The sequence below is a fragment of the Lutjanus erythropterus genome, chromosome 1, assembly GCF_056507025.1.
Source record: "Lutjanus erythropterus isolate fLutEry1 chromosome 1, fLutEry1.hap2, whole genome shotgun sequence".
Classification (NCBI taxonomy): Eukaryota; Metazoa; Chordata; class Actinopteri; order Lutjaniformes; family Lutjanidae; genus Lutjanus; species Lutjanus erythropterus.
Window position 1 is genome coordinate 496,108 of NC_139317.1, and position 23,893 is coordinate 520,000.

General features: G+C 42.9%; 1 protein-coding gene across 1 annotated transcript in view; it reads left to right on the top strand.

Moving 5' to 3' along the window:
• Window positions 1-23,893, top strand: part of plekhg4 (pleckstrin homology domain containing, family G (with RhoGef domain) member 4) — a 44,172-nt gene that overhangs the window by 2,782 nt on the left and 17,497 nt on the right. Inside the window, exons 2-4 of the mRNA XM_084723777.1 lie at window positions 18,212-18,409; window positions 18,864-20,928; window positions 22,162-22,353. Of these exons, the coding sequence (XP_084579903.1) occupies window positions 18,212-18,409; window positions 18,864-20,928; window positions 22,162-22,353 (2,455 nt within the window). The remainder of the gene's footprint in view (window positions 1-18,211; window positions 18,410-18,863; window positions 20,929-22,161; window positions 22,354-23,893) is intronic.

Here is a 23,893-nt window from a genome sequence, read left to right on the forward strand (position 1 = left end):
GTCATGGAGACAGTGTGTGATTGTACACAGGTACTGGGTGTGTTCTGTGATATGAAGGTGATATATGACTGAAGAACATGAGCTCAGACATGTTGGAGAACATGTTGGAGAACCAGGACAGGAACAGGAACCAGCCTACACTGCTCCAAATCAAACTGTAGACACACTTTGTTTTCTCTCTGTAAGCTGATGTGATGCCGTTCATTATTCTGAGCTGTAATGATTAGTTGATTCATTATTGGTCAGTTACAATAGTCGATGAACCAGTTTTATCATTTTATCATTAAATATTTGCTGATTCCAGGTCCTCGTGTGTGAATTAAATATTTTTTGGTTTTGGACTTTTGGTCAAATAAAACAACAGTTTTATAGATAATAGATCAGCTGAGGCTGTGAGGTGGAATAACAGACACTTTTCTCTATTTTTGTAGATTTTATGGACAAAACAATCAATACTTTAAAGAGTTATAAGTAACAGGCAAATGTCAGACTGGATGTCTGTTTATTGACTTCACAGTTCCAGAGTCAGTTGGCAGGTAAAGAACCTGGTTGACCCTCACCTGTCTTTGTTTTTAGTGTTTACTTTTGTTGGTTGGATGACAAATTAACGTCCACGTCATCAGTGTTATTGTACTCTGATCCTGGCAGAGTGAAAGTTTCACTGAGTACAAACCCTGAATCATCCCACATGTCCCGATTACTTTAGAGTCCTGTGTGTAGTTGGACCCATCAGTGAGTCCTCGTTTGTCTCTCTGTCTCTCTCTGTCTCTCTGTGTCTCTGTCTCTCTCTGTCTCTCTGTGTCTCTGTCTCTCTGTGTCTCTGTGTGTGTGTCCCTCTCTCTCTCTCTCTCTCTCTCTCTCTCTCTCTCTGTGTGTCTCTGTGTCTCTCTGTTTCTCTCTGTCTCTCTCTCTCTCTCTCTCTCTCTCTCTCTCTCTCTGTGTGTCTCTCTCTCTCTCTCTCTCTCTGTCTCTCTCTCTCTCTCTCTCTCTCTCTCTCTCTCTCTCTCTCTCTCTCTGTGTGTCTCTCTCTCTGTCTCTCTGTCTCTCTCTCTCTCTCTCTCTCTCTCTCTCTCTCTCTGTGTCTGTCTCTCTCTCTCTGAGCTGGTATTGATCACAGGTGATCTGTGACTCGGCCTGTGTGATGTTATGTCATCATGTTAATGATGTTGGACCTTGATGATCGCTGTTATTGACCAGCATTATTGTAGTTGACCTCTTCTCTGACCTTCAACACTCTCTCTCTGATTGGATGATTGATCGTGCAGAGCTGAAAAGAGACTCTGAAGAGATGTTTCTCTTTAAGCACTTTCTAATATTACTAATTTATAGTTAAAGTGCACGGCATTGTTATTATTATATTTTTTTGGTTTCCTTGTCTATTCAAATTTTGGTTGAAGTATCTATGTGTTAGTGTCAAAATGCAGTTTTCCAGATCCCTTCAGAAAACATTTTCTCTAATGACCTGACGTAGGTTTCTGCAGGATGACATAACTCTATATAGAGCCCCTCCCCCGCTGAGGGAGGGGAGGACGTCAGCACTATAACCTACGCCAACTCTTTTTGAGTTTCTGTCTGAAAAAAACAAAGATAGAGTCAGCTTTTTAAAAAACAACAGACTTTACATTGTGGGATGTTTCTCTCTTCAAGTTTACGACATTAGTCTCATCATGTTTCAACTTTTACTGATTTTATTAAAATCAAAGTAACATCAGACTGACACCAGCCTGCAAGAGAAACAGCATCATCTGCAAAAATGTTTTGCAAAAAACTTTTGCTTAACTTTTGCCACAACATCTGACATTATCCAGCAACATGCTGTGTTTTGTTAGAGGCAGCGCCCACCACTAGTCAGAGCTGCAGCCCCATCAGACAGCAGCCCCTCTCCCCCAGCACGTGTTCCCCGATGGTCCAACCAACCCTGGATCTTTTTTATCAACAGATGACAGCTCATAACGTGACAGCGCTGTTTGTCAGTGTTTAGATATAGACAATGGAAATAAGGTTGAATGTATGTTGTGTCAGAATAAACTAGTTTGACTAACATGTGACCACATTCAGCACAGATATGATCATTAACCTGTAAGCAGAGCAGCTGCTGCTGCTAGCACTGCTAACATTAGCCACACTGTGTGTCAGGCTGCAGCTAACATCAACTCCAGCTGAACAGGATTGAGTTTGCACCATTTCACCAGATTTTATTGAGAAAATAATCAATTGATTATGAAAATAGTAATTTGTTTCAGCCCCTGTCAACACTGAACTACACCTCTGCATCATCTGCAGAGAAGTTAAACCTGGCAGTGCGCTGTGACGTGTTGGCCAATCACGTGCAAACAGGTGGTAGATGAATTTGTAATGTTAACTTACTGATGATAGAGGATGAAACTATTTTAAAGTTGTGTCTGATTGGTCCAGATCTGCTGCTCAGACGTGACTTCCTGCACCTCACCTGTACCTGTAGCAGCACGTCCACTCCAGCACAGACCCTCAGTTTGTCTCAACACAGTGCATTTTCCAGTCAGAGGTAGAATCGCTGACTATAAGTGTTCCAGTGATGCCAAAAACAAACTGCAGCCTATAAAAACTTCCCATCGGTTCAATGTACCCTCAGGATGAAGAGGAAATATTTTTACCCAAGTGCTGCAGCAGCTGATGGAGGAGAAAGTGCAGCTCTGTGTGGTGAAGAGCCAGAAGGACCGTTTGAATAAAAATACTTTTATCAGTGTGAACAAAACCTCTCTGTGTATAATGTGATGCCTGGCAGCTCAGCTCTCAGCAGAGTTTTACAGATAAGAGGAGATGTGTTCAGGCTCTTCCTCACTCTGTACATCAGTGATGTTTGGACTTGTTGAGGGGCTGCTGGGTAAAAACACAGGACAGGGTGGTGGTGGTGGTGCAGGAATGTTCAGATCACTCAGATAATGGAGGCTCTGCTGAGGTTACACTCTGAACACAAGTACACACAAAACCAGACCAAACAAACCGTCATCTGAATCTATGTCAACACTCGGGCTGCAACTAATCATTATTTTCATTGTCAATGAATCTGCTGATCATCTTTTCCACTAATTGATTAGTTGTTTGGTCCACAGAATATCAGAAATTGGTCAAAAATTGATCCTGTCACCATCTTGTCAATTGGAAAATACATGTGAAAACAGTTTTCACATGTTTGGACCTATTTTCCAATTAGTGATCAATCTAGCAATAATTTTTCCATTAAACAATTAGTTGTTTGGTTCATAAAATGTCCAAAATCTTGAAAAATGTTGGACCAGAGTCCAAGTCCCCAAATGTCTCATTTTGTCCACAACTCAAAAATATTTTCCGTTAGAGAGGAATAAAAGAAGAGAAAATAAGTCGAATCTTTGACAGACAAATTCTGAGTCGGGTGCAGCTCTAGTAGATAAGTTCTCTGGGCCTTTAAATAAAGTTCAGCTTCATGCTGGTAGTGTCACACAGGTTGTAATCATATATTTTGCTCCAGTTCTGCGTCTATTCTCGCCTGACATCCCAAGTATTGCAATCAGAGGATGTGTTTGTATCGTCTGTCCAAAAATATCTGACGGTGTTTATAGAGCTCCAAATATCAGATCATGTAGGACGTGAGCCAATCAGGAGAGGAGCCACTGAAACATGAACATCATGTGACTTCTCTGAACTGCATCAGGTCATGTTTTTTACTTTCTCTGTAGCTTCGTCCCACTTCTCTTCAGACAGATCCATCTGTCAGAGCAGATTTCAAATTATTCCACCCTGATCATAACTAGATGTTTCTGCTCCTGTTAGCAGGGATATTTAGACTGATTGATGTAAAATTACTCCATACTTTAAGACCCTTACAGCTACAGAACTGGAAAGACAAATCTGTAATCTGTAATGGGAAAAACTAGCGGTCCTGTTTTCATGAAACATTTTCACTTTGATTGTGAGATGAGTCAGTCAGCCTTGGCAGAGTTATACACTGCCCTTCTTATCTACTTCCAAACAACAAAGTGATGATTTTGTAGTTTTTGATTCTTTACTTCATTCTTCCAGAAATGACTTTCAGTTTACTGAAAAGACAAAACAATTCATTTATTAATTCATCCATTCACAATCTTGTCAGTTGAAAAATAGGTCCAAATGTGTGAAAACAGGTGGAGTGCATGGACACACACTCCACCTGTTTTTATATGTTTGGACCTATTTTTCAATTAGTGATCAATCTGGCAATACTTTTCCACTAATTGATTAGTTTTTTGGTTCATTAAATGTCAGAAAATGTTGATCAGATCCAAGACGACGTCCTCAAATGTCTTGTTTTGTCCACAACTCAAAGATATTCAGTTTACTGTAGAAGTTAGAGGTTCAGTCTGTTGACTGATCTGAGGTCTTCCAGTGCAGCAGCAGCAGCTGCTGATGTGTTTAACACACTGACCCACTGGGCGTCTCTCGTCCTGACGTCCTGATGGAAGCTGTCTCACGCCTCCTCGTGGGTCAGATGTCAGCAGGAGAAGCTCCTCCTGCAGGCTACAGTTCACCCGGAAAGGCTTTTATTCCTCTGAAAGAAGACGTATCCCAGGACTCGTCAGTGACAGGAAGTGTTCTTTGTCCACTGTGTCGTTGGGACAGGACAGTCCCTGGGGCGGTGGACGATAACGTCCTGGTCTCAGACAGTACAATGAGACAGTGTTCCTGCAGATTCTGAAGATTCGTCTTAAACAGTCTGTTGTCTTCCTGCTCCAGCCTGCCTGAAACCTGAAACCTGAAGCCTGAAGCCTCGCCGCTGCGACATCGTCTGGGAACCCCCCCCCAACACACACACACACACACACACACACACACACACACACACACACACCGCCGCCACCTGAATCTAACACCCGTTAAAGGAACATTCCCTCGGGAACATTAAATTCTCTGACCTACTTTAGAGTGAGGTGAAACCTGCCTCACATGCAGCTGCACTTTAATGATCGACAGACGTAAACAGATAACATTATTGATTATTCTTTATGTACATTTATCACCATTTATTCATTTCCCAATACACAACTGAAAACTGTATAATGGAGTGTAACAACAGTGAAACAGATCATTTAAAACGCCCAGAAATGTTGAAGATGAACAGAAATATAAACGTGTCCAGAATCAGCTCTGTCATAATTCTGTCTCTAACAGTCACTGACTGGATCAGTTTGCAGATGTTAAATATGTCAGCCTGCACACATCTGTCTGTAGTGTTTCCATCAGACCGACACGCTGTGGACAGGAAGGAAGGACTGGTCTCTAACTGGTCCTTAAACACATCACAGGATTGTATTGATTTGGCTCATTGACATCTGCTGCAGTGTCAAACGTCCTGAAACACCTCAGACATGTTCTCTCATTGTGACTTAACTTTAAAAGTATAATTAGACACATGAAAAGAGACATTTGTGTCTGAATGTAGCCCTTCTCACAAACAAAAACAGGTTTTACATGTTACATGATACATTTCCATTTTAAAACTGCTAACTTTTGCTGAGTTTACACTCGGTGTTCACACTGAGCTGAGGTGGTGTCCAGACTTTTGGAAAAACTCTGACTGAGACTTTTGGAAACCATGAGACAAACAACCATGTTCTCTTCCTGGTTGAGTCCGATTCGTCACACACGTTCACATGACTCTTTTCTGGAAGGAAACGAACAACATCAGCCTGTGAGCCGTAAATACTAGCAGTTAATTCAACCATGATGATGAATAACAGGTGGACCTTGTCAGTTGCTGCTGATGCCCACATGCCCAAGAGGCAAACTGTTTTTCCAGAGGTTTGTTACAGCTCGTGACCTCTGTGGAGCACATGGAGAGCTGGTTTTAGTGAGGCTGAGGGAAGAACCAGTACCTGATGGGAGCGATGGCGACAAAACTTTTAAATGTCCAGATTGGACAACATGACAACACTGAGCAACATGAGAACAGACGACAAAAATGAGTGGAAACTAGTGAGACGTGTTGACCAGATTTTTTGACCCATAAAGAGGTAAAACTTACCTAAAACTTACCTCTCTAACTGTAAGAAAGTAAACAATGTGTGTGTGTGTGTGTGTGTGTGTGTGTGTGTGTGTGTGTGTGTCCTGTGCACAGCTGGTCTCAGTTTATTGAGCAGCTTCAGACTCTTTCTGAGTCTCAGTGTGAGTTCAGACTCAAATCTAATCTTGTGTTTAGAAAGTCTCTCTGTGTGAGAGTCAAGGTCATCTCTCTGCTATCAGCCTCAGCTCTGTCGCTCTGTGGCACCAACGTCTTTGTGTTCCCTCATGGTCAACTCCCTCCGTCCTCCTCCTCCTCCTCCTCCCATGAGCCTCAGCTGCTGGCAGCTCTCATGAAGGTGTGAACTCCTGTGAAAACAGAATCAAAGAGCAGCATGCTGAGCTGCAGTCAAACTCAATGCTTAAACTGTCACATTGACACTGAGAGGCTGCAGTCAGTGAACACATCTTTATCTCTGTGTTTCAGACTCTCTGCTCAGCCTGCAGACGCTGTAGAAAAAGATGAAGTCAGCTGTTCAGTGAGGGTCCAAACATTTCTGTAAAGTTCAGAAGGAGTTTGTCTTCTCACAGTTTGTCTGTGATCATTAATCTGATCACACAGCAGAGCTGCTGTCTGTCTGTCTGCCTGTCTGTCTGTCTGTCTGTCTGTCTGTCTGTCTGTCTGTCTGCCTGCCTGCCTGTCTGACTGTCTGACTGTGTGTCTGTCTGCCTGTCTGCCTGTCTGCCTGTCTGCCTGTCTGCCTGTCTGACTGTGTGTCTGTCTGTCTGTCTGTCTGTCTGCCTGTCTGTCTGTCTGTGTGTCTGACTCCTCACACAGATGTCAGCTCTGATCCAGTTTTGTTTTTTTTGTTCATGGACAGACGTCTCTACTGAAACACCTTTGTTAAAGCTGTGTTTTAAAAATTAGAATGACCTCTCAGTGTGTGTTTGTTTGTTTGTTTGTTTGTTTGTTTGTTTGTGTTAGGGCTGGGCAGATATTGTGATTAGAATTGCAGTTTGGTACAAAAAAGTCATATTGTGATTATTTTGACTGAAATTGCGATACAGTACATGATATGATTAGTGGAAATGATCAGTCAAGATATGATAGAGATAAGATCAATTTTGCATCACAGTTTTCTTTATTGCAGTAAACAGTTGCATCACGTCTGTCTCTGGTTTGTTTACATCTGCTTCCACATGAATTCACGTAAAATCACGTCCTGCAAAATCTCACAAGATTCCATCACGAGATCACATTCCCCCTATTCGTAATTTTAATATAAAAAAAGTAAGGCCTGGCTGTAACCTGGAGGACTTTAGAGAAAATGTAAATAGTATTTAATAAATACTTAATAGTCAGTGTTTTATTATGAACATCCAGTTTAATTTTTTACAGTAAAGTTTGTGAATGGTGTCAATTACAGTTCTTAAACTAAAATCGGACTCTGCCAAGAGTATTGAAATCTGTGCATCTCTTATTTATTTATTTATTAATCAAATTGTGCAGCCCTCTTTTACCTGTGATTATTTTCTGTTTTCTTATATTAATGTTTTCTGCACTCAGAGTTGAATTAAATGCTGACTTGCAGCGTTTCTCTGTGTAACATTCCTTGAAGTGTTACCAGTGGAAACATCGTGTCAGCCTGGTACGCCGTCTCACTCCTGTTTCTCCCTGCAGTCCCCAACACTCCCTCCACACTCTGATTGGTTCACTGCTGGGACTTTCAGAGTAAAGGCGCACTCATCCTGTAGCTACTCAGCTTCATTCCTGCTCGTCACTCATCGAGCGAGATAAGATCAGAGCGAGACAGATGAAACTGTGATCCCTGTGGGCAGAAGAACAAGCTGCAGCACGTTACAGCTAATAGAAATCAGAGAACAAAGCTCAGTCATTATCACAGGAAATGTAGGAATAAGATGTAAAACTACACCAGTCAACTTCTGAGACTGACATCCTGTTCACACGGGACTCAGATTACCTGAGTAGCTCGTTAAATTCCCGATCATTAAGAAAACAGAGCTCGACTCTGTTCTTAATCTGCCGTTTAATCTGTGGAGGCAGAATTCCTCCTGCAGGATTTCATCTGACTGAGATCATCTGATCATATTCAGGCTGTTTGTTTCAGAGAAACTCCCCAAACACATCCACCAATCAGAGCAGGCTGTGCTCCAAAAATGATGGATTCACTCACAGACAGATATTTTCTTTCTGTTTGTGTTATTCAAGATTCAAGAACTTTATTGTCATTGTGCGCACACAGCAACATTGCAGTTTTATCATCCTCTAATGGTTCCTGTATTCACAAATATTTACAAAGAATGAGGGCTGTGACAGATGACAGTTGTCCCGTGTCCCGTACAGACAGGACAGATGATGCCGCCACTGATTTAAAAGACGTCACATCGCCTCGGGTGACATCAGACACTTTCACTGGTGTAACTATGCTGTCGTCATAGAAACACATCATAAGATTGTGATGTTTATTGAAGCTTTGGTGATATCTGCTGTCTGAACACACACACACACACACACACACACACACACACACACACACACACACACACAGTGTATACAGTATAGTTCAAATACTGTATACTGTACTTATTAGTATCCATGTTATCATCATCACTGTGTTACTATGGTGATAATTTCAGAAAGAGAGATCAAAGCCAAGTGCATTTTAAAATAATTTAATTCTAATCTCACCTCTTATATTGTTTCTGCTGATCCAAAAAATAACCTGATTTGTGACTCAAAACTGTGATTTGATCCAAACTTTGTTTTTTGTGATCTGCTGCAGTCCAGCGCAGAACCAACACACAGAAATGAAAGATCTTAGTGATATAAAAATTAAAAAATAAGGAATGTAAACTATGAAATAAAAACAATAGAACAATACAGTAAAATACAAGTAAATGCTTGTAGTAATGTAAACCCTCATTTTTATTGTGTTCTACAGTGTGTTCTGTCAGTGTGTTCTGTCAGTGTGTTCTGTTAGTCTGTTCTACAGTCTGTTCTGTCAGTGTGTTCTACAGTCTGTTCTGTCAGTGTGTTCTGTCAGTGTGTTCTGTTAGTTAGTGTGTTCTGTTAGTCTGTTCTACAGTCTGTTCTGTCAGTGTGTTCTGTTAGTCTGTTCTACAGTCTGTCTCTCAGTCTGTTCTGCAGTGTGTTCTGTCAGTCTGTTCTGCAGTGTGTTCTACAGTCTGTTCTACAGTGTGTTCTACAGTGTGTTCTGTCAGTGTGTTCTACAGTGTGTTCTGTCAGTGTGTTCTACAGTGTGTTCTACAGTGTGTTCTACAGTGTGTTCTGTCAGTGTGTTCTACAGTGTGTTCTGTCAGTGTGTTCTACAGTGTGTTCTGTCAGTGTGTTCTACAGTGTGTTCTGTCAGGGTGTTCTGAAGTGGATCAGTGGATTGTGATTCTCTCTGAACTCTCTGAGTTCTCCAGAGAGATCCCACTGTAGGAACCAGGTTTGTCTGATGTGACGTGTGTGGAACATGAGTGGGTTTTGTTCAGGCTGGACCGTCATTGGTCGACCACAGAAGTTCAGATCGACACTGAGGAACGAAACAGACAGATGAGGTTCTCCAGGCAGAGCTGTCAGCTGTGAGTGTTTCAACTGAAAACATCTGCTCATATCAACATCTGGAAATGAACTCGGACATGAAGTTATTGATCCTGTTAAAACGCACCATCGCCACCCGTCCCACTGCAGCTCTAACAGAGTGTTTGATTGGCTCTTTCAGCCACACTGAGTCCAATCATGCAGTGATGATTTGGAGTTGTGTGTCTCTACTGTCTCCAAACAGGTTGTAGTGACGTCAGATGAGCTTTGTCTTCATTTAGAGACTACATCCATTTCATCATCTGTTTTTTAAGCAGTAAACAGTAGATGCCAAGAAAAATAGTGACATAACACCCTGAAAGTCCATGATGATAAGGAGCCAGCTACCATCAACATTTTTCAACATTTTCTGACTTTTTATGGACCAACCTGCTGATCGATTAGCGGAAAAATTATTGCCAGATTGATCGCTAGTTGAAAAATAGGTCCAAACATGTGAAAACAGGTGGAGCACATGTACGTCCATGTGCTCCACCTGTTTTTCAAGATTGTGACAGGACGAATTAATGATAATTAATTCAACTGAAACTTGTGAGCAGATCTCTCAGCTGTAATGTTGTAAACCCTCAGTTACCCAGCAGCCTCCTCCTCAGCTCCTCTTTACCCCCGTGGAGGACAGCTGCTCTCTTCTATCACTGTGTTCACTGTGGGTGGGGTCAGAGGTCACGTCTCCTGTGGGTCCCTCGCCTTTTAGAGCTCCTCCCTCCCTGCGCCGTGTCACCATGATTGGTTACTAAAAAGGTCACGACCTCAGCTTTTTGAAACCTGTGACCCCTCTGATGGTCTGGCTGGTTAATCACATGAAGGGGTTTTAAATTAAATTCAAACAGATTTAATCAGAGACACAGATGCTGCGTGTGATGTTTACCTGTGTGTTCTGTCAGAACCAGGATCCTGCAGGTTCCTGTCTGAGTGCAGTCTCTCACAGTGACCCTGTTATTGCTGCACCCTGATGCTCCACACCCTGCAGGAACTGGTTTTTCCATCAGTCCGTGGATGAATCATGAACCTCCAGGGAGACAGACAGAGAGGCTGCTGGGTATTCATGAGAACCAGCAGAACCTGAGAGAGGATTAGTTCATCTGCAACACTCCATCTCATCATAACAAAAAAATATTCATACCACTCTTTATTTATATACAAGTATGTTGAATATATCACACATTAAACACAGCATAAGTTTAATCTTTAGTTTTAACCACAGGATTTGAAGCTTTGCATTGGCTGTCAGTGAAATGCACCCTGGGAGTTGTAGTTGACTTCTCTTTTTCAGTTTTTATGTCCACAGGCGTTTATAAAACTGAAGAGCTCCTCCCATTTCATAACTGTAAATACTGTGGGTAACCATGGCAACAACACTGAAGCTTCAGATTCCCTCAGCAGATACTGTGCCACCTTTTGTCTTCATGTTTTCTCGTGGAATCACATCAGCATCACCTCCAGACAGGTGTGAGTCTCTGTTGATATCAGGCAGCGTTCTGCTCACCACGCGCTGAAAAGACTAAACGAACCTGTTCTGCTCGGTAACAACAAGCTGGCAGTAGAGATGCACCGATTTTAATTTTCTTGGCCGATACTGATTTCTGATTTTTTGAAGGGTCTGACACGCATGTCTACGTGCATGACGTGACCATCGTGCAGAACACGCGTGTGACAATGACGGGCACAGAATCGAATATGTGACGCTGAGCGGTCGATCACCGGTCAGGGCCTGTCAGCTGGCAACAGTTACCTTTTCTCTTGCAGGTAATTAGATTTGGGCAGTTGGATGAAAATATCTGTAGAGATATTGCCCAACCTGAAACTTTTTAACCCGAAGGCTCTCCTCCCGTCCTGCAAAACCAGAACAAGTCCTCTCCTGACATTATTCTGCAGAGGCACCATGACTGTGTCCTGGGTGTAGCCCCGCCCACTGGTTAGGTTGATTGGTTTAAAGACGTTTCACCACAGCGCTTGGTAGTTGTCTCTGTGTGGTTGGACTCTGTTTTCATCCTCTGTTTGGAGACATGTTGATCAGGTTTGTCTGGTCTCTCCTGTCCTCCAGCGATCAATAACAATATGCTCATTAATACAGCAGTGATGTATTTACTTACCTGCTCGTGCAGCTTTACATCACTCACATTATATTAGTTATATAATGTTAATAACACCTAAACCTCTGCTCTGTCTGAAGGCACCACAGAAGCAGAACTCTAAATCCACTGTTTGACCTCTGACCTTTGATCTCTGTGTAATTGGCTGTTTGTATTGTCAGTGATCCTCCTCTATGTCTGTTGCGTCTGTTCAGTAAGAGCTGGATCTAAATGAAACTGTGCAGTTTAATCACAGTGAAATAAAATGGTGTGTTTTCTGACTGGAGGATAATGAAGTTATTATTCAGCAGGGCCTCAGAGTGGCTGGGTGGCCTCTTTCACTCTCTCATGGGAACCTCACTCAACCTGCTTTGATGTTTCTCCTCCTCACCCCTCCTCACCCCTCCTCACCCCCTCAGAACCGAGGCAAAGCTGCAGTCTTAACTCTCTAATCCTCACAGTTCTATACTCTGTGGTTCCTACAGTTCGATTAATATGTTGTGTGTAGTTGATCCTTATTTCCATTATTTATGTTTTTCATCATAGAGCTGCTTTTCACACACACACACGCACACACACACACACACACACACACACACACACACACACACACACACACATGCACACACATGCACACACACACCGCCCTGTTTACAGAGACAAGATGATAAAGCATCATTAAATTATAACATGTAATTAGTTTTCAGGTTGATTTTGGTGAGAAGATGGTTTCACTGTTCCTGTCATGACCTTCAGGGTTCAGCCAGTTCAGTTGTAGTTCAGCTGTAGTTCAGCTGTGGTTCAGCTGTGGTTCAGCTGTAGTTCAGCTGTAGTTCAGCTGTAGTTCAGCTGTGGTTCAGCTGTAGTTCAGCTGTAGTTCAGCTGTAGTTCAGCTGTGGTTCAGCTGTGGTTCAGCTGTAGTTCAGCTGTAGTTCAGCGGTGGTTCAGCTGTAGTTCAGCGGTGGTTCAGCTGTAGTTCAGCGGTGGTTCAGCTGTAGTTCAGCTGTAGTTCAGCGGTGGTTCAGCTGTAGTTCAGCTGTAGTTCAGCTGTAGTTCAGCGGTGGTTCAGCTGTAGTTCAGCGGTGGTTCAGCTGTAGTTCAGCGGTGGTTCAGCTGTAGTTCAGCTGTAGTTCAGCTGTGGTTCAGCTGTAGTTCAGCTGTGGTTCAGCTGTAGTTCAGCTGTGGTTCAGCTGTGGTTCAGCTGTAGTTCAGCGGTAGTTCAGCTGTAGTTCAGCGGTGGTTCAGCTGTAGTTCAGCTGTAGTTCAGCTGTAGTTCAGCGGTGGTTCAGCTGTAGTTCAGCTGTAGTTCAGCTGTAGTTCAGCGGTGGTTCAGCTGTAGTTCAGCTGTAGTTCAGCTGTAGTTCAGCGGTGGTTCAGCTGTAGTTCAGCTGTGGTTCAGCGGTAGTTCAGTTGTGGTTCAGCTGTAGTTCAGCGGTAGTTCAGCTGTAGTTCAGCGGTGGTTCAGCTGTAGTTCAGCTGTGGTTCAGCGGTAGTTCAGCTGTGGTTCAGCGGTAGTTCAGTTGTGGTTCAGCTGTAGTTCAGCTGTGGTTCAGCTGTAGTTCAGCTGTGGTTCAGCTGTAGTTCAGCTGTGGTTCAGCGGTGGTTCAGCTGTAGTTCAGCATTTTTTTCAGTGTTTATGTCCAGCTCATGCAGAATGCAGAACTAATAAATATATAAAATATTAGTATTTTATATTCTGATTCTGTTAGTCTGAGTGGCACAATGAATCAATTTTTTATTTAAATCACAATATGGTTCTCTGTAATTTTGAAATGTCAGGCAGGAGGTTCAATATTTGTTAAAGGAGACGTCTTGTGCTGCACATCAAATTCTACAGATTGAAAAAAAAAATCTTTCACAAAACATTTGTGTCTTTTTTTCTTTTCTGAAGCTTGTGTATCATAAATAGTTAAAGACATTTCTTTGTATGTGTGTTGTGGGAAAATGAATGATATAAATATCCACACGGACACATGAACACAGCTGCTGCTCTGACCTCCACATGTTGTCAGTGATTCAGGGCTGCGTTCAGCTCTGACTGTTGTTGAGCGCTGTGCTCAGACAGTTTACAGATGTTCTGTGATGCTCAACTTCTCTTTTGTTAGATTCATAATTTATCTCACCTTCAGAACCTTCTTTTATTCCATTGATTCTTATATTTTCTCTCTGGGGCTTCCAGATCTTCACATTTCTTATTTAATTCTCTTTGCGTTAACGTATCAAAACCTTCGTCAGGCCTCAAGTTCCATCTTGCTCACGTCAGTTCTCCCTTGGTTCTTCTTAGAGTTCTTGTAGGATCTTGTCATGTTTGACGTCTTTGTGGTCACTTTCCATCATCTGTTTGGACAGTTTGCCTCTTCAGGAGATGGAGGCCATGTGAACTTTTTATTGTAATTTCAAGCATTCACTTTTATATTTTAATATTGGTTAAAGAATCACTTAACTTTTTACAGTTGGTGAGCAGAACTCGTTAAAATCTTCAATCAGTTCTTGTTTATCAGCCGGTTCTCCACACAGCCGTGTTCACCTGTTCAACACCGTCATGTGATTCATTTTACACCGTGTTTGGCTTGTTTGTGTTCAGTCCCGTCTCAGCCAGCAGGACTCAGTGGTTTGGATTAAACCAACAGATCTGGAGTCAGTAAGTGTTCAGATTAATTTAAAACAGGTGGTACAATCAAACACAGAGAACACAGAACGTCTGAGGCCCAAACAGAAGCTGCTGGTTTATCTGCTGCACACTGTGTCTTCTTGTTGTGTGAGGATGAAGTTGTGTGTGTGCAGTTTGAACTCATGATCTGTGTTGTGTGTCGTCCATCGAGCCTCTCGGTGGTACAGACCCCCCCCCGGTGTCATCTGATATCCTGCTGCTAATATTGGCTGCAGCTCTACATTTGGCTGCCAGTTGTTGTGAGTGAATCCTGCTCAGCTGAGTCATATCCAGAATATTCAGCTCCACTCGGACACTGAAGGAGAGCCAACGCCGACCCAACACGGTGACATGAAAGGAAACTGCTGCCGGCTGATCTCCATCAAAACAGAACAAATTCAACACGTCTGCATCATTTACATACAAATACTTTCACTGTGCGTGTACAAACAGATTCAGTGTGTCGGACCAAAGCTGCAAAGAAGGAAGTGAAGTTAAATGTAAAATATAAACAGGAAGTGCAGAGCTTGTCTCTCTGCAGCAGGACAGCTGTAGTATGAGAGGATGCTGTCAGGGCTGCAGTTGACTTTCTTTATCGATGTCAGACAGTAAAGCTGTGGTGTGGACGGTCCATGAAACGTCCTCTGACACGTGGATATAAGGCCTCGTACTCTGTCTCTGTTGATGAAGGCTGGAGTCTGTCCCACACCGTCTTCCTTGCAGGCAGAGACGAGCTCTTTGGTCTCGCTGGTCGTCTGTTTTCAGCCAACCTGAGAGCTGAACAATAAGGATGAACCGTCCTGCTCAGGGAGAGTAGAATATCACATCAGGGGAGTGAATCTGGCAACTCACTGGCTCGACTGGGCAAGTAGAAAAACGATTAAACTATTTCAATAATCGATCAGTAATCAAATTTTTAACTTTAGAAGTTTTTTTTTTTTTTTAGAAAATTACTTAAATGATTTAAATCATTTTAATGCAAAATGGCAGCGATATCCCCACTTGTCATATAAATCTGAATATCTTTGTTTTTTTGACCCCTTATTCTGAAAGACAAGAAATTCTGTCAATGTAAGATTTCTATCTGCGTTAAATCATTTAAAATTTATAGATTGTTTTACTGATCAGAGTAAAGCCTGTCAGTTCTGCCTTTATGAAGCTGACTAAAATGTCCTACATTCTGAGAACTAAGGGTTCCGGGTGGGTTCTTCCTGAAGGGATGAGGTTCTACCCAGAACCATTTGCCTCTGAAGAACCCTTTTTTGAAGAGGGGTTTGTTGAGGGTTATTTGTAAGACTCTGGTCTGCATTAAAGTGATAGTTCACCCAAAAATGAAATTTCAGTCAGTATGTCCTCCCCCCTGTGCTGATGTGAGTTCATAAAACTCTTGGAATATAAAAAGGTTTTTGACTTTTATGTAGATAGAACAGTTGAAATATAAAAAGGTTCTCGGTAGAACCCTGTATGTGTGTTCTAGATAAAACCCTTAAAATATAAAAGGGATATAAAAGTCTGTGCTCCTATTTTTCAACTGACCAGACTATGACAGGATTAATTCTTTACTATTTTTACATTATGTGGACCAAACAACAAATTGATTAATTGAGAAAATAACCAACTGATTGATCAACTATGAAAATAATTATTTGCAGCTCCGGCTGGTTTACTGCGGGTTCAGGACTTTGTGTTCGGTCTCTGATCCCTGCAACGTTTGACTGCTGCTAAAACCACAAAGTATCCTTATAACTTTTCTGTTTCTGCACCTGATCAGCATACAGAACCAGAACCAGACTTTCTGAATGAACTATACTCTGATATTTTCAGATGGACAGAGCTGAGCTCATCTGGTTCCTGGTTGATCAAATATTCACGTCTGCTAAAGTGTTAAACTCTCAACCAGCCTGCAGTTTCCTCAGTCAGCAGGCTGCTCACACTGACTGTCACCTTCACTGCCTGACATCACAAACACAACATCAGCAGCTGCAGCTTATTAATGTTAGAAGTTACCCAAAGGCCAAATTAAACTCGTCTTTTTCCTGTCTGTGTGTGTTCAGACCAACAGACGTCAGCCTCATTCAACAGTTGAAATTAGTTAATTGGAGCAAGTAGCATGAAAAATAGTTAGAGTCAGTTAACTTGTGGTTCAACAACGATCGTTCCCACTAATCACATCACATATTGCAGAAGAAGGAGTTGTAGCATTAAAGTTTTATAAAGTGATCACACATCGACTCAAACATGAAGATGAATCTGACAAACAGCTTTTATGATAAACATATGTTTATAACAGCTGTATGAAGCTTCAGGTCTGTGGTGACAGACTCCAGCGTCAGTCTGTCACGGTGTTTATTACAGTTACAGTTTACACAAACCAGGACACCGACTGTGAGTACGAAGCCGTCTGTGAGCTGCTGTCAGTCCGTGTGCTTTAATCATGTTAATTAAAGAGGAGGAGTGAAGCTGGACGTGTTGTCGTGCCAACAGAAACACAGAGGGAAGATAAAACAGGAACACACAAAGAGAACCACTGAACTTAGCATTTAAATGTGTGTCATCACACACACACACACACACACACACACACACACACACACACACACACACACACACACACACACACACGCTGTCAGTGGAGCCAGACGACGTGTGCCGGCTGATATTTTTACCTGACCAGTCGTCACACCAGTGGATCCAGTTACAGCCCGGTTCCTGTCGTCATGGCGGCAGACGGGGCCTCCCAGCCGCTCCTCCAGGGCTGGATGGCCGGGCGCGCCCTCGGCACGGTTAGGCTGAAATGTGTTTGATTCAAAGAACAGCTGCTGATAGGAGGAAAGAGAACAGCTGACTGACATCCAGAGTGTGCAGAACAGAAACATGTCACCGTCCAACTGACCATTATTTTCATAATCAGTTATTTTCTAAATTCATTGATCCAAGAATTGTTTTGTCTATAAAATGTCAGAAAATTGTAAAAAAAATCAGTGTCTCGAATGACGTCCAAAGAAACAAACAACAAAAACCAAACAAACATGTGACTCTCAGTTCTCTGTGTGTCTGGAATGTGATGCAGAGGTGTGGTTGTGAAAAAACAGCAGCTGGACGCCCTGTAAACACACACACACACACACACACACACACACACACACACACACACACACACACACACACACACACACACACACGTGTCCTCTCATGTGTTCAACCTTGTTGACTTTTGTTTTTGTGTTTACTGTTTATTATTTCTTATTTAACTCTATATTAACACTCAACTACAGAAAACTCACAGCTTTCAACTGACAAGATAGTTACAGGAGCAGGTCATTGATTTGCATGATTTCCTGACGTTTTGTGGACCAAACAACTAATCGATTAATCGAGAGCTTAATCAGCAATAAAAGTAATCGTCATTTGCAGCCCTAATCTTGGTGCATGTTATTGCAAACATACAAACAGTTTGAAAATGAGAAATGAATACATTTAGGCTGAGTTAACAGGACATCTCAGTTTTTATTTCCTCTCAGCAGGAAAATGATGAAAGACATTTTAGCCAACTAAATAATAATAATAATAATAATAATAATAATAATAATAATAATAGTACCACTAAACTTGTTCGGTAGTCTTTTATTAATGTGGCGACCCAAATAAAATCTCCTATGACCCTCCTGTGTGAATGAATGAAAGAAAGTATCTTTAGGTTATAAATCCTGTTGCTTTAGTTTAAACCAGAATCCTCACCTGTGATGTAAAAGCTCAGGCAGCCCTGTTTTAGTTTGGATATTGATTGTTGGAAGTTAGAAAATTTCAACATTTGCCAAACAAACTAAACTGACCGTTTTCCACCTTTGTCTTTCTTTGTCCTTTTCTCAGGACTCTGAATCTTTGGACCGCTGCATCCAGACTGCTCTGTCGGCTCTCTACCCGCCCTTCCAAGCCACATCCCCAACTGTCCTCTGTCAAGTCCTCAACGTGGTGGAGAGCTGCTACAGAGGAGACGGTCTGCGCTACCTGATCCACTTCCTGTTACCTGCAAAGCAGTTCTTAGCGAACCTCCAGCAAGATGCCTGTGTGAGTGTGTGTGGTGTGATTCAGGAGATTATCAGTGGACATGAGTCAGACCTTCACTCTCTGTTTTTCTCTCTCTGCTCGTTTGTTCTCACCTGTTGAACGCCACGTTCTGATTGGCTGATGTGTTGTGTTTGTTTAAGGTGACTCTGTAGGATTGTTACTCACCTGACTGCTGCTGCAGGGCGTGGCCCCGCCCACACACACACATCACACAGAGGCCATGTTGTTGAGCACACAGTCAGGATGAGACGTGTGTGTCTGTTGAACTCGTCAGTGCTGATTGTCAGATTAATCACTAGCTGACCTGTTTTCACATGTTTGGATTTATTTTTTAACTGACTAGATTGTGACAGGATTGCATGCATTTATTTAGATAATCAACTTCTATTTATGTGCACCTCCTCCTCCTTCCTTCCTCCTCCTTCCTTCCTCCTCCCGCTCTCCTCCTGCTCAGGTGCCGTACTGTGGTCTTTTGTTCCGTCATGAAGGTTGGCCTCTGTGCGTCCATGAAAAGGTAGTCGTTCAGCTCTGTCCTCTGGACCAGCGCCTCCTCCGTCCAGGAGACTTCTACCTGCTGGTCGCTCCTCCTCCTGCTGCTGCTGCTTCTCCTTCTCGAGCACACGACGCCTCCTGCAGGAGCAGCGTCTCCTCCCGCCCCCGCCTGCTCCTGTGCAGCGTGTCCGCCGGCAGCCGTCATGTGGAGCAGCAGGAGGTGTCGCAGATAGCCTTGCGCTCCCTCTTCAGCATGGCCTGGCTCGACTCCATCAACAGGGAGAGGGAGCAGCGAGGAGCGTCCCGGCTGGAGCGCTGCGTCCTCTCCGCCCATGGGGATGTCTTCAGGGTCCCCTGGGAGGACCTTGTCTACCCACAATTCATCAGCCGGCCCTGCGCCTCCCTGAAGGAGGACAAGGACGAAGATCGATTAATTAACACGTTGCCCAATCACTGTAGAGAGTCACGGATGTCAGGACAGGATATGAAGCTCCTCCCATCTCCTACAAAAACTGACCAGTCAGCAGCGAGCAGCGAGGGCGAGGACTCAGAGGGAGAATATGTGGAGCTGACGGAGCTCCCGCTGCCTCTCTTCTCCCCTCAGAAAGGCTCCTTAACTCAGTCCATCAGTCAGCAGCTCCGAGCCCGCACTGGCACACACACACGCCTTAACACCAACACACAAACACCTGCACACACACCCACTCCAACACACACTCCTGACACCACTGACACACACTCCTCTGGTACCACACACTCCATTTGGCCCTGTGTGGAGGTCAGTTCTCACACCGGGTTCTGCTCCAGGCTCACCGAGGAGAACCTCAATCAGGACTCCTGTGCACCCGTCATCCTCACCCCCGTCTCCTCCTCCTCCTCCTCCTCTGCTCCTCCTGGACTTGAGGGAACCTCCAGCGGTCAGAGGGAGTGCTTGACATCAGAGGAGAAAACAGAAGGTACTCATTCAAGTAGGAGTCTGAACACTGAGCAGAGAGAGGAGGAGGAAGAGGAGCAAGGGAAAGAGGGAGAGACGGATGAAGCAAGGGAAAAAGAGAAGAATGAGATGTTAGTGTCAGTTGATGAAGGTGAAGAGAAGGAAGAACAGCTGGAGGACACAGAGTGTAGAAAGGATGAAGATTTACTGCTGCAGACACACACTGAGGAGGAGGAGGAGGAGGACAAAAGTGAAGAGACAGAGGGAGAGTTGGATGAGGAGTTAGAGGAGGATGGAGCAGAGGAAGTGGAGGTAGAAGAGGAGGTTCAGGTTATAATTGTGCAGCAGAATCAAGAAAGAAGGCAGGAGGAGCAAGTGATGACAGAAGACGAGAGAGGAAGGGGAGGAGAGGAAGGTGAGAAAGAGAGAGGAGGTGAACAAGGTGAGGAAGTTGACTCATTCACAAGCACACACTCTGAGGGCTCTTATTCTGAAAACACACTGCAAAAACAGTCTGAGGGCTCTTACTCTGAAAACAATGTACAATGTATACACTCTGAGGACTTTTACTCTGAAAAAACACAAAAACATTCTGAGGGCTCTTATTCTGAAACAGATGCACAACATACACACTCCAAGGACTTTAATTCTGAAAACATTGCACAACTCACACACACTGGGGACTCTTATTCTGAAAACCCATTGCTAACACACTCTGAGGGCTCTTATTTTGAAACCAACACACCACAAACACACAGTAAGGAGTTTTTTTCTGAAATGAACAGCCAACACAAACACTTAAAATACTCTTATTCTGAAAACACACCACAAACACTCTCTTATTTTGAAAATACATCAGGAGCACACACTGAGGGCTCTTATTGTGAAAATAACACACACACTGATGAGTGTGAGGAGTTGAGCAGAGCAGCGATGGATCCAGACTCACATTGGACTGAACCTGAGGAGTCTGAGGATAGACAGGAAGAAGAGAAGGATGAAGAGGAAGAGGAAGAGGAAGAGGAGGAGGAGGAGGAGGGGCGCAGCTGTGAGGAGGTTGGTGGAGGAAGAACTACAGAGCTTCAGACTGAAGGTACAGAAACCTGTTTCTCCTCCTCATCTCTTTTCTTCCTCCTGCTTTTCATTCATCAAACCATCGACTCTCTCTGTCCTCATTTATCACCTCCTCCTCCTCCTCCTCCTCCTCCTCCTCCTCCTCCTCCTCCTCCTCCTCCTCTGATTGGCTGACTCAGTCCTCATCTTCCTCCTCTTCCCTATTTTACCTTCCTCCTCATCCTCCTCTTCAGTAAAACACACACTTCTGTTCTCACTCTAACACACTACTGACAGGAATTTCTTAGCACACCTGTCTCATGTACCTGTAGTCACCTGATCAGCTCTCAGCCAATCATGTTAATGATGATCAGGGTTTCAACTATGTTATTTCAAAATAAGAGCGCAGTGTTACTCAAGATAACTTCATCTGAGATTCAGATTATTTTTACTGAACCAGATCAGCTCAGTGAGACCAGACTGATGAAGTCTGAACTGTGAGCAACAGCTGGTCTCTGTTGTTGTTGTCATGGTGATGTCAGTTATGGAAAAACATTTTAGTCAACATTAAATAAATACATAAATGAATAAAATGGCTGTGAAATGTATTCATTTATTTATTCTTTTCATAGATTATTTATTTATCTATTTTTTTTTTATTTATATGTTTCTTTCTTTATTTATTTTTTAGCCTTTTAATTTTTTTATTTCATAAGCTTATTTATTTATTTATTTAGTTATTATGTATTTATGTATTTTTTATATATGTGTTTATTTATTTAAAATGGACTAAAATGTCTTTCTGTAGTCCGTCAGATTTGGTTCAGTGTCTCTGTTCACCAGAGGGAGCTGAAAGGGTTAAATATGTTTCTGTTCTGTGAAGCTCCTCCGGAGAACGTTCCGATACGTTGAGGGTTTCTCTGCATGTGTCAGTCAGTGAGCATATGAGTAAAGTGTGAACTGAGTTGTGACTGCAGGCTTCAGCCGGAGATTTTCACTCATGAGATAAATTTAGAAGAAAAACCAACAATAATGAAGATGACTGAGAGAAGTGAACGTCTCCTCCCTCCGGCTGTTTGAAACTCTGCTTTACTTTAGTGACCACAGAAAATAAAATATCACTTTAATAATGGTTTAAGACAGACGGACATTGACACTGAGGACATTTGTTTCTGTTTGAGGGTCAGAAGCTGGTTTGAGGTATAGTTTCAGGGACACACAGACTCCTCACAGGTCCAGTATAAAAACACAGACGTGTGTCTTCTGTCCACAGTCCTCAGCAGTGAGAAGCCTCCTGTCCAGTCAAATGACGGGCTGTCCACTGGTCCCAGTCCACCAGCAGCCTGTCCTCAGATGGACCAGTCGGCTGCTCCCACAGTCCCGCTGAGGCTCACCCAGTCCTCCCAGTCCCACCAGTCCAGCTTCTACAGGATGCTGCTGAGCTCTGGAGCTCTGTGTCTGCCAGGTGAGACTCCACTTACACCAGGACACAGACTGGATGCTGGACTCAGTACTGGACTAGGACCAGAGTTCACTCACAGTTTCTTTGTTAAAACTAGTGATGGGAATTCTGGCTCTTTTTAGAGAGCCGGTTCTTTTTAGAGAGCCGGTTCTCTTTTTAGAGAGCCGGTTCTCTTTAGAGAGCCGGTTCTCTTTAGAGAGCCGGTTCTTTTTAGAGAGCCGGTTCTTTTTAGAGAGCCGGTTCTCTTTAGAGAGCCGGTTCTTTTTAGAGAGCTGGTTCTTTCGGCTCCCAAGTGGCTCATCTTTTTTTTTTTTTGTTGCTTAAATTAATTTGTTAACAAAAATAATGCAAAAATGTGTGTAAAATGAATTGCTAATGTAAAAAACATACATTATATCAAATGTTTATTATTTATATGGCTTTATTTATGTACTCAACATACTCAACATGGAGCAGAGTGTTTAATTTTAACAACAAACACCACATATTGTATAAAATACGAATTTTCTGTGTAATTGTAGTATTTAACACTGGATATATTTGTCTTCTGTTGTACAGTGAAGTTTTAATCTGTCAACAATTAGATATTTAGTGTCTGATGATAATAAAGGTTATATAAATGACTGATCAGAATAACAGTAACAAAGTGCTTTACAAGGCAGATAAAAGAACAGATGTTACATGTGACAGAAGTGGGTTCTCTTCTATTTTAACTTCAATCAGCGATAAAGAACGCGCTTTATTTCTTCAGCTATAAATGTGGTCTGGAGACTACAGGTAACCTACAGGTGATCTAACAGGATGTTAGTGTCTCTTCTTCTATTCTCTCTTAAGTCTGTTGAAAACTGTCCGACTTGACTGCAGATTTTCGTCTCGGCCTCCTGATCTCGTCTGTTTTCCAGGCGAGGCGCACTTCATCTTGAATGAACCTATTTTCTCACCTTTCCAGCGTGTTGCCTCTGTCTGTAGCACAGGTTCTCTCTCGTCTCCCTCCTGTGTTCTCACTGTGCTGTGTGTCTGTAACCCTCCCCCCCCCTTCTGCTCAGTGTGGACACACGCCACCACACATCTTCACCAATCACATGCGGCTGAAACAGAAAAAAAGAGGCAAAAAAAACAAAACAAATTGTCTGGTTCCCAACGTTCACGTCAAAGAGCCGGCTCTAAGATCCGGATCGTTCGCGACCGACACATCACTAGTTAACATTAACACATTAAAAATTGTTGTTATTATCATTATTATCACCAGATTGATCAGTGGTTGAAAAAAGGGTCCAAGCGTGAAAACAGGTGACATGAATGGACATACGTCCACCTCCACATGTTTTCATGTTTGGACCTCTTTTTCAGTTGACAAGATTGTGACAGGAAAGATTTTTCAACATTTTTTGAATTTTTAAAACAGGAAAATAGGATGAATGAAAGTGTTTTTACTTTTGTTTCCCCACAGTGTGTCAGATCTGATCTGGTGACCACTTCATGTATTTTTAATGTATTTATCAGCAGTGGTTGTGATTTCCCTGATGTCAGTGAATGCACCGTG